General features: G+C 39.4%; 1 protein-coding gene across 1 annotated transcript in view; it reads left to right on the forward strand.

The window, feature by feature from the left end:
- The first annotated feature begins 7,680 nt into the window (after positions 1-7,680).
- elapor2a (endosome-lysosome associated apoptosis and autophagy regulator family member 2a) overlaps positions 7,681-14,293 on the forward strand; it is an 18,537-nt gene continuing 11,924 nt past the window's right edge. The window contains exons 1-4 of the mRNA XM_061721965.1: positions 7,681-7,959; positions 10,440-10,560; positions 12,162-12,351; positions 13,808-13,955. Coding sequence (XP_061577949.1) covers positions 7,864-7,959; positions 10,440-10,560; positions 12,162-12,351; positions 13,808-13,955 — 555 coding nt within the window. The 5' untranslated portion in view covers positions 7,681-7,863. The remainder of the gene's footprint in view (positions 7,960-10,439; positions 10,561-12,161; positions 12,352-13,807; positions 13,956-14,293) is intronic.

Below are 14,293 nucleotides of genomic sequence, written 5' to 3' on the forward strand. Positions count from 1 at the left end.
ATGACTGTCATTAAAAGAGTTGTCCAGACCTTGATGACAAGCTGATGATGAGCATTGGTTTGAATCAGGTGTGTTAAAGCCGGGAAACAGCTAAAACGTGCAGAACAGCGGCCCTCTGTCACAGTTTTGAGTTTACGCCACAGTTTTGGTATTAAGTTCCTGTTTTATTTTGAAACCCCATGTCCTTGTGTTTAAGTTTTGTTCTGACTTCCCTTGTTCCCATCTGCTCTGCTTATTGTCATTGAGTTCCAACTAACGCCTTTAGTTTTGTAATAACAGTGTTCATCAATCCCTCATTACTGAGTGTGATTCTGTTTGAGAGCAAAATGAAGAATTTATATGATAAAACATTATTTTATGAAACATAAACATTGTTATTGTGTGTGTGTACGAAATTGCGACGGAGTATTATGGCCAAACAAAAAAGGAAATTACGAGAATAAAGTCATAATGTAATGAGAATAAAGTCGTAAAATTACGAGAATAAAGTCATAATATTACGAGAATAAAGTCGTAAAATTACGAGAATAAAGTCATAATATTACGAGAATAAAGTCGTAATATATTATAAATATATAAATATAACTTCACAAGATGCTCAATATTCCTCATTTTAACACAGGGAGAAGAAGCTCTTCCTGTTAGAGTTCTCATAAATTATATTCTCATAATATTACGACTTTATTCTCGCAACATTACGACTTTATTCTCGTAATATTACGACTTTATTCTCGTAATTTTACGACTTTATTCTCGTAATATTACGACTTTATTCTCATAATATTACGACTTTATTCTATTACGACTTTATTCTCGCAACATTACGACTTTATTCTCGTAATTTTATGACTTTATTCTCATTGTATTATGACTTTATTCTCGTAATTTCCAATTTTTTTTGTCTTAGTTTGGCCCTAATACTCAGTCGTACGAAATAGTAAGCTCACATGAAATAAAAGGCTCAGTGTGAACAAAAATAAAATTTTCCCCTCATGTGGTGTTGGTTCCACATTTCTGCGTCCCTCTCTTGCACACTCTACATTAGTTAGAAGTCATGAAAAAACCACAACAGTAAATCTATTTTCTGAGGGGTCTTGAAGGAACATGGCATAGCCACAAAAACTACCATCGTCTTACAGAGGTCTAGAATAGGAAGTGTCCAAGCTCAATGTAGCCTATATTGACTCACCATTACACCTGCTGGCAGATATAAAAAAATTTCCTGTTTATTACATGCACCACCCAGCACAGGGTATTTTCTCTCATCTCCCTCTAGGGAAGCGCTTGAAGGCAGGTGGATCACAGACACTTGTTACCCCAGGCGGACAGGCTTCTGATCATTGACACTTAAACAAATATAAGTGCTTTTTTTTCCCTAAATGATAACTTTAATCAGTGCCATACTATAACTTTTATGAATAGCGTTATTTATTGTAGAATTTAACTCTTCATTACACTACCAACTGTAGTGATATAGGTCAAGAAAGGATCAGGGCAAAACACATTTTATTGCACTTGATTGTTAACTCTTCCTTTAATTGCACATGTCAGATAAATAAATAAACAAAGAAACCTGTCTGGTTTCGAGGGAGGGGTTAAGGGATAGACGCAGCAACGGATTTATGACCCGCTGATATGGACACACAGACAGAGATAAAGCCTTTGTCCCCAAGAGATCAAAGCCGCATCTGTTGAGCTGGGACTCTGAACGAAAGCACTGATGATTAAATCAGGAATTATCAGGAAACTTATGAGTGGCATTCTAGAAATACCAATAACAACCCAAAACACACCCTCCATTGGTTATATCCATACTGTCCTGCTCCTCTTTCTTACTTGGCTCGTCTTTGCACAAAATGTATGTCACTTGTGTCATTATTCCCACTCAGAGCCCTTGCAGCGCTGCAACATATAGGACATTAGTGTGTGCCCTGAGGGTAGAGCCAGTGAGGCTTTTGCTTGTAAGCAATCAGCTGATAAAGAAATGGAGCACAGTTAGGGTGTTGCATGTGGTGTTGCATCAGGCTTTAGTTGCAGTCAGCCTTCTTTAATACTGTTGTCATGATCATAGAGGAACCACAGGCTGCGTTGCAGATGATTAATATTTGCTTTGTCAAGTAGTGCTTGTGCATCCCTTTTCCTGTTACCAGGGAACATCATGTGTTAGTACACAGTTCTCTGTGTCCTTCTTATTCAGCACACTGGTGGCCATGCTGGTGGATGGCTGCTTACTGCGTGTTTAAGGGGGGGTTAAAGCCAGCACATGCATTAAAACCAACTGTTAGATGATGTGTCAGGCTGGTCATTGCCTGTTACTGCGTAAATTGTTGAGTGATTGGTTTACCATTGTCATCAGATAAATTATTACAAACTCTCATCTCAACTTCTATCTTAACTGCGACTGGATCAAATGAATAACCCCCTGACCTGAGATGACCTGAGATGATCGGCCCAGCAGATGTCTAAGTGTCATCTGATTAGATGTGACCCTTGGCATGAAGAAATGTTGAACAATTCATAGTCTCAGATTGCCATTAAAAAGCTAACCCTCCTCCATCTAATTCTTCTGGAGTTCCCATTGCTGATCAGCATTATTGATCAGAGCCTGAGGGAACAGTTCACGCTATGTAAATACTATGGTCATGTGGTGCAACAAAACTGAGAACCCAACAAAGATTAAAAAAAAAAAAACATGACCACATTGGAGATAAAAACATGACAAAATAATTCATAGAAACACAAGAATGATAAAAAGCAATGAAAAAAAATCACAACCATGTTCTTAAAAGCATAACAGCTGAATGTAATGTGAGACACTCAAAAACTCACACCTACAAATGGACAAAATAGTTGTATTTTGTAAAGTGATTTTCTGTTTTTTGATGTTTTGTCTAGAACACAGGCATATGGATTGTGTACACCTCAAGGCTATAAAAAAAAGTAACACCAAAATACTAAAGAGCAAGAAAACACACGGACAAAGACACTGGTTTCAAGAGATCAGGAAACACAGATCATGTTAACCAGGCACTCAGGACACATTTCACTCACATCCTATCTGCCCTCAATGAGGTTTCTGACCACAAAACGTGTGTTTGTGCAGGTTTATTTTCAGTGTCAGAGCATTTTACGTCATTGATAGATAAGAATAAGCATAAGGACAATAATTTTACTTGATAAGTAAAATAAAGACTTTTTTTTTCTGTCTGAAGGAGACGAGAGTGACCTCACTTGAATATACAGTATAACGCTTTAATGGGTGTTGTGCGCCGCCCTGTGGTTAGATGGTGAATTACATCAAACAAGAAGAAAGGTCACTTGCTTATGATCTTAAATAAGGTTTATACGTCTAGAGAATTCACTAATATTCGTATTTTTGCTGTGGAAAAGAACTTACCTTTGATTCTCTGATAATAATGGAGGGTCTGGGGATTTGAGGATATTTCATCTTCAGTTCGGGACTACGTTCTGGCTCCAGCTCATCATCCGAGCTCTCAGAGAAGTTGCTGCATGTTGGGGGAGACTCAAAGCATGGCTCTGCATCTTTGTCCTGCATGTAGCCGTTAGAGTTTTGTTTGGTGTCGTTTGGGTGCCGCCTCTTTGTGGAGGGGGAAGAGATGCAACTGAAAGTCCTCTGCTTATCCTGTGGGTTGCCCGCTGTGGGTTCTGGCTGGGATACAATGGGATCTGCTGCTGGAAGTCCATTGTTGTTGCTGTTGTGAATGGAGCTGTTTGGCTCCTCAGAAGGTGCTGGGTCAGTGTTGACATCTGATGGATTACCAAAGCAGTGAGCTAGAGATGAACAAGGCAGTCCGTGCATGGTGTGAATGCAGAAATAACCAGAGAGGAGACAATTATATGAATTCTAATGACATTAGATCAATTTGATGACATGCGTGGAGCATATATGGTAGTAAATCTTCAATGACTTCTGTGTGACAAAGAAACAAAAAAAAAGCTTAAACCAGCACACAAGGAAAAGACACTGCTTTACAAGATTGTGGAGAGCATCCACATTTAGCCCCATTCTTGGGAACAAATGTCCTCAGTGTGTAAAATCGTAGAAGCAGTAGTTGCCCACTTGTCCACAACAGCCACGCGGATATATTCCAAACTTATCCTTGAAGATAATGTCTTTATTTCTCTCCAGATGGGGAAAAAAGGAAAGAAAATACCTCAAAACAAGTTGCTTCCAAGTGTTTCCAACCACTCTTTTTGTAGTAGCTTACGGTCAAGAATCCCCCTCTCCTCCGCTCATCACGGTCCCTTGTCTTATGTGACCTGACAACCTGCGTGCATGTGTTAGCTGCAGGGTGTCTCATTACCCAGCCAGGTAGTCCCCGGCCTGTTCTGAGCTCAGAGGATGCGGTTGAACCATAGTGTTCTAGCTGGACTCTGGTTACCATCTGATTCAGAGTCAGTTACTAATACACTTGCCCTACACAACGCCACCATTAATTAATGAACTCACCTGACCACAGAGCAGGGGGCTGGGGTGTAACGGTTTCTGGAGTGTTATAGGTGGGTGAATATGAGAGCTCAAGTTACCAGCAAATACTGTAAGTGATAGGCCTTTGATGGGAAAGAGAAAGGAGGAACGAGGGAGAGAAATAAAGAGACATAGATAGACATATGGAAAGAAGCAGGGAGACAGATGAAAGGCAGTGAGACCAGAGCTGTGTTTGGGTGACTGGCACTTGAATATTCATCAAATCACATAGCGACAATAGTTGATCGAGCTTGGCCTACTTCTTTCATAAGATATAAACATTGATAAAATGATGGCACATTACAGGAGATATTTTTCCTATTTTGCTTGGGAGTGGAGGGTTTGGTTGTTTCTCTAGCTTTTGACTTAGCAGTCCATTCAATTTTGATGCAGACTTATAAGTTTAAAACAATGTGGGCACCGAGGTGTTAGGTAGGGTAAAATAAGCTATTAAAAACGTTTCCATTGCCACTACACAAATATCCATTATATTTCTTAACCTAAAGCAGCTGCTGCTGGGTAAATATATTGTCCAGTACAACAGTTTGGGCCAAAAAGCCTGCAAAGGAATAATGAATCTAGGGCTCCATTTGTACTCTATATTTTTATATTAGATGCCTATATTTCTCATTTTTGTGAGAGAATGATAGGATTTAACAACAACAACAACACTGCTGTTTATGTGATAATCAACGTTCAAGCGTTCAAGTTTCCTAAAGTGTCTGAAAATGTCAGAGAAGACAAATTCTACAAGGTGAAGCAAATGTTCCACCGCCGGCTTTTGATTCCACGACCGCTGCTTATTGTCACATGAACAAAGGAGAGCAACAGCCCCTGAGACAATGTTTGTGACGCACTTGCCATAAATTATCCACTTGAGCACCACAGGAAAGGAAGTCAGGGCTACAGGCTTTAGCCCCCCCCCCCCCCCTCCGAACCATAGGTAATGCTGTTATTTTAGATGATCTTGTTCTCCAATGGCATAAATAAATTGGCGAAAATGTAAACTGTATGAAAAATTTGAAATATGTCTTACTTATCAAGTATGTTTTGTTTTATATGTTTTTTTGTTTTTTTTTTAAACTTACATTGGCACCTCTGCATTTAAGCCATCTGTGAATCCTGAACACACAATTAGCAAATAAACTCCCACTAAAGGTAGTAAACACACTCACCCACACTAAAATAATAGAATGTAAGCGGTGGAGCTGTGTAAGAAACCGTCAGGGGAATGAACCGACGTAATGGTCACAAGCTGGTGTTTCATTGCCTGTTGTCTCTTTATGTTACATCATCTTAAAATTTTATACAGAATTTTTTTTTCTGTTAAAAACGTTTGGATACCATGCTGCTTAAAAGTGTTCTGTTGGTAATTAGTGGTACACATGCTGTATGATTAGTTACCATGACAACAGGGATGTTGTTTACATACAGGAGGTGACTGAGCTCTCCAAAGTACAACTTACGTCAATAAAAAGACCTCAAATAAAACATAATTTCCCTTTAAGTACTATTCAATTTAGTTAAATTCAATTAACCTGTTCCCAGATGTCCCTATGGCCCCTGTGGCTAAATGCATTTAGATTTAACAATATTACAGAGAACAAGCTCAAACAGCACTTAACTAAAACCTTTCTAAACTCCTGATACGTCAGTTTTTTCTAACATTATTAAACTTCTTTTGTGTTATTTGTCTTTTTCAAGCAAAATTCTCAGAAACTATCAAATGAACAACAAGTTTAATTTTTATATTGGAATACTGACGCTGATTAATTACCCAAATAAATTGTTTTTTTTTAAGATGAGAATAATAAGCCATCTTCTTTTTGGATTATACAGTACACACGCAGCACATGTTCTTTTCTGTAGCAGCATCACAGGGTTTCTGCATATAAATGTTGATACTGTTATACAGTATTAGATGCTGAACTAGCCTTTTACTCAGATTCTTTCTCTTTCTAAAGAAAAAACAAAGTCTGGATACATTAAATGATCATAAACAGAGGTTGCATTTCATAAACTAAACTTTCTGGTGATTGTGGAATGAATAGTTGCTCGAGCAACTTTGCTTATACTGTAATTTTAGCAAGTAGATCCAATATGTTTAAACACGAGCTATGTCTCAATTGACCTAGTCTTGTTTAAAACTCCCTGGTGTCGAGGGTGAAGCACTCTCTGACAAATTTAACCTGGGTTATAATAAAACATGCATGATCTTTTTAGACTCAGAACACAGCCTACAGGGACTCTATAGCTTTAAAAATGACATGTAATTTATTTTAGTAATCTCTTTCTTATTTATCAAAATGGAACAGGGAAATCAATGATAACGTGCATTTCTTTGGTTTAGATAAGCTGCATGTTATTTTGCAAAAGCACTATTTTATACTATATATCACTGTATTTCACAACTAGTTATATACAGAGTTGAAATAGCTAAACAACTAATTTCAGGTCCAGATTTCAACTATTAAATTTAAATTATGTTTTTTTTTTCTTGATAATTGCGGTTAGGTTAATTGTACTAATAATACATTAACACGCCGTGTGGCAAAATGAACTGTATCAGAGCTTTGTCTCCCTCTAGTGGCCATTCATAGGGACTACAACGCTTGATTTAGTATGTTTTGACAGCCAAACCTTTTCTTCAGAGAAGGGCAAAAATTGCAGCGGTATCGTTTGAAAATGTCTTAGCTAACAACAAATCTACAGTTAGACTCCGTCTAACTTAAGCGGATAATTTTGTAATTTTACAAAAACATATACAATTTATGCAAGATGTCCTACTTGAAGATTACAAGTCTGTGTATCATTTTTCACTGGATTCAAAATGACGTAAAACGTGTATTTAAATGTTATGTGCATGAATAAATGTATATGTACACGTAAAAAACGCTATACGTATGGCGGCATCAAGTTACCGTGTTATTGACACAAGAGCGTTGTCATCTTACCTTCGCATTAAAATACCACAATTATTAGTTGCGAGGAAAATGCTAATAACGAGATGTAACTATTACCAACATTAACACTGGTGAGTTAATATGAGCAGCACAAAGAGCAGCGTAAAATAATCAGTCAAATCTCATTCGATGCGCAATTCCTCCTAGACGTGATCGTCTTATTTTGAAATTCGCACCGGAAGCGCTCTTCTGTTCACGGCAGCTTGACGGAGATGCGGCCGCTGGAGCGTCTGTCCGTCTGTCTCACGATAATAATCGCAGGTGGAAAGGCTGCAGGCAGGTGTCGTGTCGGGGCTGAACAGGCGTCGCTCTCGCTCACGTTCATGATACCAGAATAATTTTTGGGATCCGGGTGTGCTTCTGTTTTGTGTTTGTGTTTTGTATGTTCTCCCCTCCCCGCGGTGATCCACGATGCGGTCCTCGGCTCGGCTGGTCGCCCGATGCGCTCTGTTAGTCTGCACGCTCCTGCCGATTGACTGGGCTAAAGGACAGCAGCAGTGCAGTGAGGTGAGGAAGACACTTTTTTTTTTTTTTTTAAGACGCACCTACCATCTCTCGTTGCCAGAGATGCTCAAATCCTTTAGTAATCTAGTATTATTTACCACAGATTCCAATAAAGATCGATGAGACGTTTCCGGGTCCGTTTAAAAACGTGATTCCTAATTCTAATTCATCTGGCAGGGAGCCGCACATTTAAACGCTGCTTTTCTTTTGAAGGAGTTTGTGCGACGTGGACGAGCATGAATGTGTGATGAGTTGAATTGAATTGAAATCTTTATTTCGAGCATATAAAAACAAAACAAAAAAAATAATTTCACAAAACAGAAAAAAATACAAATAAACAGTCCTTAAACAAAATCAAAGGGAAATAAACATTCATGCCCGAAAAGGAGTAGGAAGAAGTAAACAACTTATTGGGTCCTACCCCTTATTTCTATTTCAATTTTTGCTTGAAAATAAAAGAAGAAATAAAACAGCAAGCTTTACTTTATCAACAAAAAACAAAAAAAATGGAGGTCTGGTGAATGTTGAACTTCACCACCCAGAAGTGTCCAGGCTGTTATCAGTTTCCTGCATGGACTGGCTTTTCCTTCCCTCTGCTCTAATTCAGCTCAGCACCTCCTCAGAAGAGGCTGGCAGCTCGGTCACGCACTGTCCCGAGATAGGAGAGGAACAGCATTCCTCTCATATTGGAGCAATTCACTCCTTCACAGAGATTCATGCAGTTCCTACACTTGGGCCTGTATGGCCACTCTTGGCACTTTTGGCGTGTGTGTCAGTTTAGGGTGCCACAGTTTAAAAGCATTTTAAGGGAAGTGTGTCATTTTGCTGGATTATGGTGTAGGAAGAGAAATATTGAGTGTCAGTGTTTTGACCAAAACTCTTGTGGGAGTCACACAAGAAAAATGAGGTTCCAGTGTAGCAGAAGACACAATACAGTCCTGTTTTTTTTCCATTGACTTCTCTTGTCTTAAGTCTCTGCAGTATCAGTGCTTACTAGGGATGGGCGGTGTGGACTAAAAAATGTATCACGATAATTTCTGGCATTTATCCCGATAACGATTAAAATAACGATAAAAAAAATACCAATTCAACTCCACCTTTTTAACTATAAATCTATCTCGCTCTCAGATTCGCCATGTTTGTTACACAAAAACGTCATCAACGGGAATTTATCTTTCTTTCTTTCTTTCTTTCTTTCTTTCTTTCTTTCTTTCTTTCTTTCTTTCTGGCTCATTTCCTTCCTTCCTGCCTTCCTTCCTTCTTTTTTCCCTTCCTTCCTTCTTTCCTCCTGCTCTCTCCTTCCTTCTTCCCTTCCTCTTTTCTTCCTTCCTTCCTTCCTTCCTTCCTTCCTTCCTTCCTTCCTTCCTTCCTTCCTTCCTTCCTTCCTTCCTTCCTTCCTTCCTTCCTTCCTTCCTTCCTTCCTTCCTTCCTTCCTTCCTTCCTTCTTTCCTCCTGCTCTCTCCTTCCTTCTTCCCTTCCTCTTCCCTCCTGCTCTCTTCTTCCTTCCTTCCTTCCTTCCTTCCTTCCTTCCTTCCTTCCTTCCTTCCTTCCTTCCTTCCTTCCTTCCTTCCTTCCTTCCTTCCTTCACGTACGTTGTGCGTGGATTAAACGTAGAACCATAAATCAGCTTTACACAAAAACGTCATCAACGGGAATTTATGGTTTTTACCGCGAGATGACAAATTCTTACCGCGGGGAATTCTTTTGACGGTTTATCGTGAACGGTAAAATATCGCCCATTCCTAGTGCTTACTGTCATTGATTACTGTCTATCATTACTCTGTTTGGCCTCATTTATTTAGTCTTTAATCATCAACGTGACGGGGCTCTAACACAAGTCTTCCAGACATCAGGACAGACCATTCCACACACAGCAGCCGTCATTTGCTGTGGCGTCAAAATCTGGTTTGCATCAGGAAATAACTGTATGTAAGCTGTCAGAAATCAGGCCACCCACATCTGACGGCAGAATGATAACGAGAAGCTCAGTGAAGTTCAGAACATTAGGCTAATGGCTTTAGTACAATGCTGTACATTTAAACTCCTGCGAGCAATAATCGAATGGCTGATGTTGAAAGCTTCTGGTAAAGTTACTTTTCCTGTTTTACCACCAGCCTTTGCTGCTATTGCCCCTGCTGCGGTCGCCATGGAGACGGTATGTTGTGTGTCCAGGGGCTGAAGATGGGCTGTAGCCTGAGCGATAACACCAAGAACAGGCATTTGTTTTTGTCACCATGTGTTAGCATAAGCATATGGAGTGTAATATCAGTAGCGGCTGCTGATGTTGTACCAAATCCTTTTGTTGTGCTCTCTTATCTGCATAACATCCGACCAAGATGACTCAGCTCTCTCATTTGGGTGGAGACCCCTAGCAGTGATGTGTTTACTGACCTGCTTGCTACTTACCGGTACATGTATTCCTTGTTTGGGAGCGAGGCTGCTGTGCTGAGTGATTTGCAGATGTTTTTGCGTGTCTTTGGCAGACGGAGTACTACTATGAGTACACGGAGTGCGACAGTACGGGATCTCGCTGGAGAGTGGCCATCCCGCAGATTCCCGGGGCCTGTTCTGGACTGCCGGAACCCGTGCGCGGCACAGAGTGCAGTGAGTTGGAAATAACTGCATTTGTACGTGTGTGTGGAGAGAGAGAGTAACGGTTGGGTGTCTGTGCGTCAGTTTCTGGACAGGAGCTGGAATTCTTGGCTCTGCAACCTGGATGACAATATTTGGACTTCAGGCAAAATACAGAGCAGAGCTTCAGGCCATTAACTTTGGAGCAGTAGTCTCACTCTGCAGTGCAAACTGCATCATTTATGGCTCGTGCTGATTCATAAATATCATATATGACTAACGTGAGGTCCAGGAATCTGGGGATGCATCATGTGGATGACAATGACATGATGCAAACGGTAGCACACCGTCTTGACTCGTAGATCCTCACAGAAACTCCAGTATAGTGTCCTCGGTTTCCTCCTTTCACTGATAGACAGTCACCCGTTTCAGTGATGACCCTTTACCTTATTGTTTTGTTTTTCTTCCTCATGTTTTAGTTGTCTGAACCTGCACGGCCGGCAGGAGTGGGCCTCGTGTTTGGTGACACTGTAGATGTCTTCCACTCAGCTATCTCTACTTATTCTTAGTTGCAGTACATGGTGTTGTAGGAAAAGATGATTAGTGCCTCGGTTTATTTAACTAAGATGTGGATTCTCTTCATGTGCTGATGTTTGGGTTCCCTTGTAATAATTCAAAAGGTAACTCATCACAATGGAGCCAGAAAGATGGATTTTAATTGATGCGGTGTAATTTGGTAAAACAAGTATCCTTGTTTTATTTATTTTTTACTCATTTCCAACAGGTTTGTCCAGTGTTCTCACTCAACACCATTGTCTGAAATTGCATTATCAGGGGTTGAATCTGTTTTATTCTATGCCCATAAATGCAATAAAATGAATTTGTATAACAAAAGAAAACTAGTACTGTTGAAGGTTTGCATCCACACTGGCTGCACATATTTGTGTGTCATCTCAGTACCTGTATAAAGGTAAAATATCCCTGCAAGGTCAACAGAGCTTTTTGTTATGGTAATTTTTCTTTTTTTGTTTCCTTCTTCCTCCTAAGACTGTAGTTACATTCACTGGGAAGAAAACAAGCATGTAGAATATCTCTGATGTGATCTGTTGGACTGAGCCCCTATTAGCTATCTAACTTTCACACAGTCATCAGAAAAAAATTCCTGCTAAAGTAAGCTGTCTTTCCATCAGACCATGTGTGCTTACAAATACTTTACCACGGTCTGTTTATCCAGATACTTTTTAGTTCTTGAGTTACATTCCTTGGTATGCTTGATATGTTGGTTGCTTTAATGCACGGCGAGGCATTAAACCGTGTCAGAAAAGGGAAATAGCTGACGCCGTCAGACACTAAAGCGAAACACGAAAGCAGAGACACAATGGCTTGGTGGAAAAAGTGCAGAGGCAGATACAGTGTGTAACAGGATGTAAGGATTAAAGTTTTCTATCACAGAGGTGCACGATACCAAATGCAGCAGTGATTAGCAAGACTGCCTGTCAGATTTAGTTTGAGCCATCTTACACTGTATGACTGCGTTTTGCAGCAGATTGCCAATAAATATTGGGAAATTGCTTATCCAGTGTGCTGTTTCCCTTCTGTCCATCTTTCTGTGTCTCTACCACTGTGTCCCCCAGCCTTCTCCTGCAAAGCCGGGGAGTTCCTGGAGATGTCGGCTCAAGAGTGCAATCAGTGTGCAGCGGGAAGCTACTCCCTCGGGAGCGGTATCCGCTTCGACCAATGGGATTCCATGCCAGCTGGATTCAGTAGCCTGGCAACCTCCCTGGAAAATGGTCCTGGCAGAGAAGACAGACTCTTTTGCAACAGGTGACTGACTGAGTGATTTTTAGGTTGTAATGAATTGTTATATGTATTAATTAATTAATTAATTAATTAATTAATTTCTTTCTTTCTTTCTTTCTTTCTTTCTTTCTTTCTTTCTTTCTTTCTTTCTTTCTTTCTTTCTTTCTTTCTTTCTTTCTTTCTTTCTTTCTTTCTTTCTTTCTTTCTTTCTTTCTTTCTTTCTTTCTTTCTTTCTTTCTTTCTTTCTTTCTTTCTTTCTTTCTTTCTTTCTTTCTTTCTTTCTTTCTTTCTTTCTTTCTTTCTTTCCCCTTTCTTTCTTTCTTGCCCATTTCTTTCTTTCTTGCCCATTTCTTTCTATCTTTCTTGCCCATTTCTTTCTTTCTTTCTTGCCCATTTCTTTCTTTCTTTCTTGCCCATTTCTTTCTTGCCTCTTTCTTTCTTTCTTTCTTGTCCATTTCTTTCTTGCCTCTTTCTTTCTTTCTTTCTTTCTTTCTTTCTTTCTTGCCCATTTCTTTCTTTCTTTCTTTCTTTCTTTCTTTCTTTCTTTCTTTCTTTCTTTCTTGCCCATTTCTTGCCTCTTTCTTTCTTGCCTCTTTCTTTCTTGCCTCTTTCTTTCTTTCTTGCCCATTTCTTTCTTTCTTTCTTGCCCATTTCTTTCTTGCCCATTTCTTTCTTGCCTCTTTCTTGCCCATTTCTTTCTTTCTTTCTTTCTTTCTTTCTTTCTTTCTTGCCCATTTCTTTCTTTCTTGTCCATTTCTTTCTTTCCTTCTTTCTTGCCTCTTTCTTGCCCATTTCTTTCTTTCTTGCCCATTTCTTTCTTTCTTTCTTGCCTCTTTCTTTCTTTCTTTCTTTCTTTCTTTCTTTCTTGCCTCTTTCTTTCTTTCTTTCTTTCTTTCTTTCTTTCTTTCTTTCTTTCTTTCTTTCTTTCTTCTTTCTTTCTTTCTTTCTTTCTTTCTTTCTTTCTTTCTTTCTTTCTTTCTTTCTTCTGCCCATTTCTTGCCCATTTCTTGCCCCTTTTTTTCTTTCTTGCCCATTTTTTTCTTTCTTTCTTGCCTCTTTCTTTCTTTCTTGCCCATTTCTTTCTTTCTTGCCCATTTCTTTCTTTCTTTCTTGCCTCTTTCTTGCCCATTTCTTTCTTTCTTTCTTTCTTTCTTTCTTTCTTTCTTTCTTTCTTTCTTTCTTGCCCATTTCTTGCCCCTTTTTTTCTTTCTTGACCATTTTTTTCTTTCTTTCTTGCCTCTTTCTTGCCCATTTCTTTCTTTCTTGCCCATTTCTTTCTTTCTTTCTTGCCTCTTTCTTGCCCATTTCTTTCTTTCTTTCTTTCTTTCTTTCTTTCTTTCTTTCTTGCCCATTTCTTGCCCTGTTTTTTCTTTCTTGACCATTTTTTTCTTTCTTTCTTGCCTCTTTCTTGCCCATTTCTTTCTTTCTTTCTTTCTTTCTTTCTTGCCTCTTTCTTTCTTTCTTTCTTTCTTTCTTTCAGTTCTTCTTGGGTGCCTCAGGGAAACTACCTGGAGTCCAACAGGGATGAGTGTACAGTCTCTCTCATCTATGCTGTTCATCTGAAGAAACAGGGTTCTGTCAGCTTTGAGTACCAGTATCCAGACAGCAGCCTGCTTTTTGAGTTCTTTGTGAGTACTACCCAGCCATCCCCTTTTTAAATGCACACACATGCATATGTGTTAATGTACAAGTAGAAAAACTACGCCCGTCTCAGAATAACCCGTCATGGATCTTATAAGTGTGTAGTTGGGGAACTCATTGGCTTTTTCTGGCTGACTAAGTGTCTGGGTGGAGTTAATCTCTTGGATTATTGGTGAATCCAGACTGCTTATGAATGCAGATGCATTTAAAACAACATCAACAAATTGCCATAAGATAATGTCTGATCTGTTTGGCTGTCCACATTGGGAGGTTAATTGTGTGCTACTGTGACCTGTAAAAGATAGAGGTCAGTGCAAGCTTGGAT

Source organism: Cololabis saira, chromosome 5 (genome assembly GCF_033807715.1).
Source record: "Cololabis saira isolate AMF1-May2022 chromosome 5, fColSai1.1, whole genome shotgun sequence".
Classification (NCBI taxonomy): Eukaryota; Metazoa; Chordata; class Actinopteri; order Beloniformes; family Belonidae; genus Cololabis; species Cololabis saira.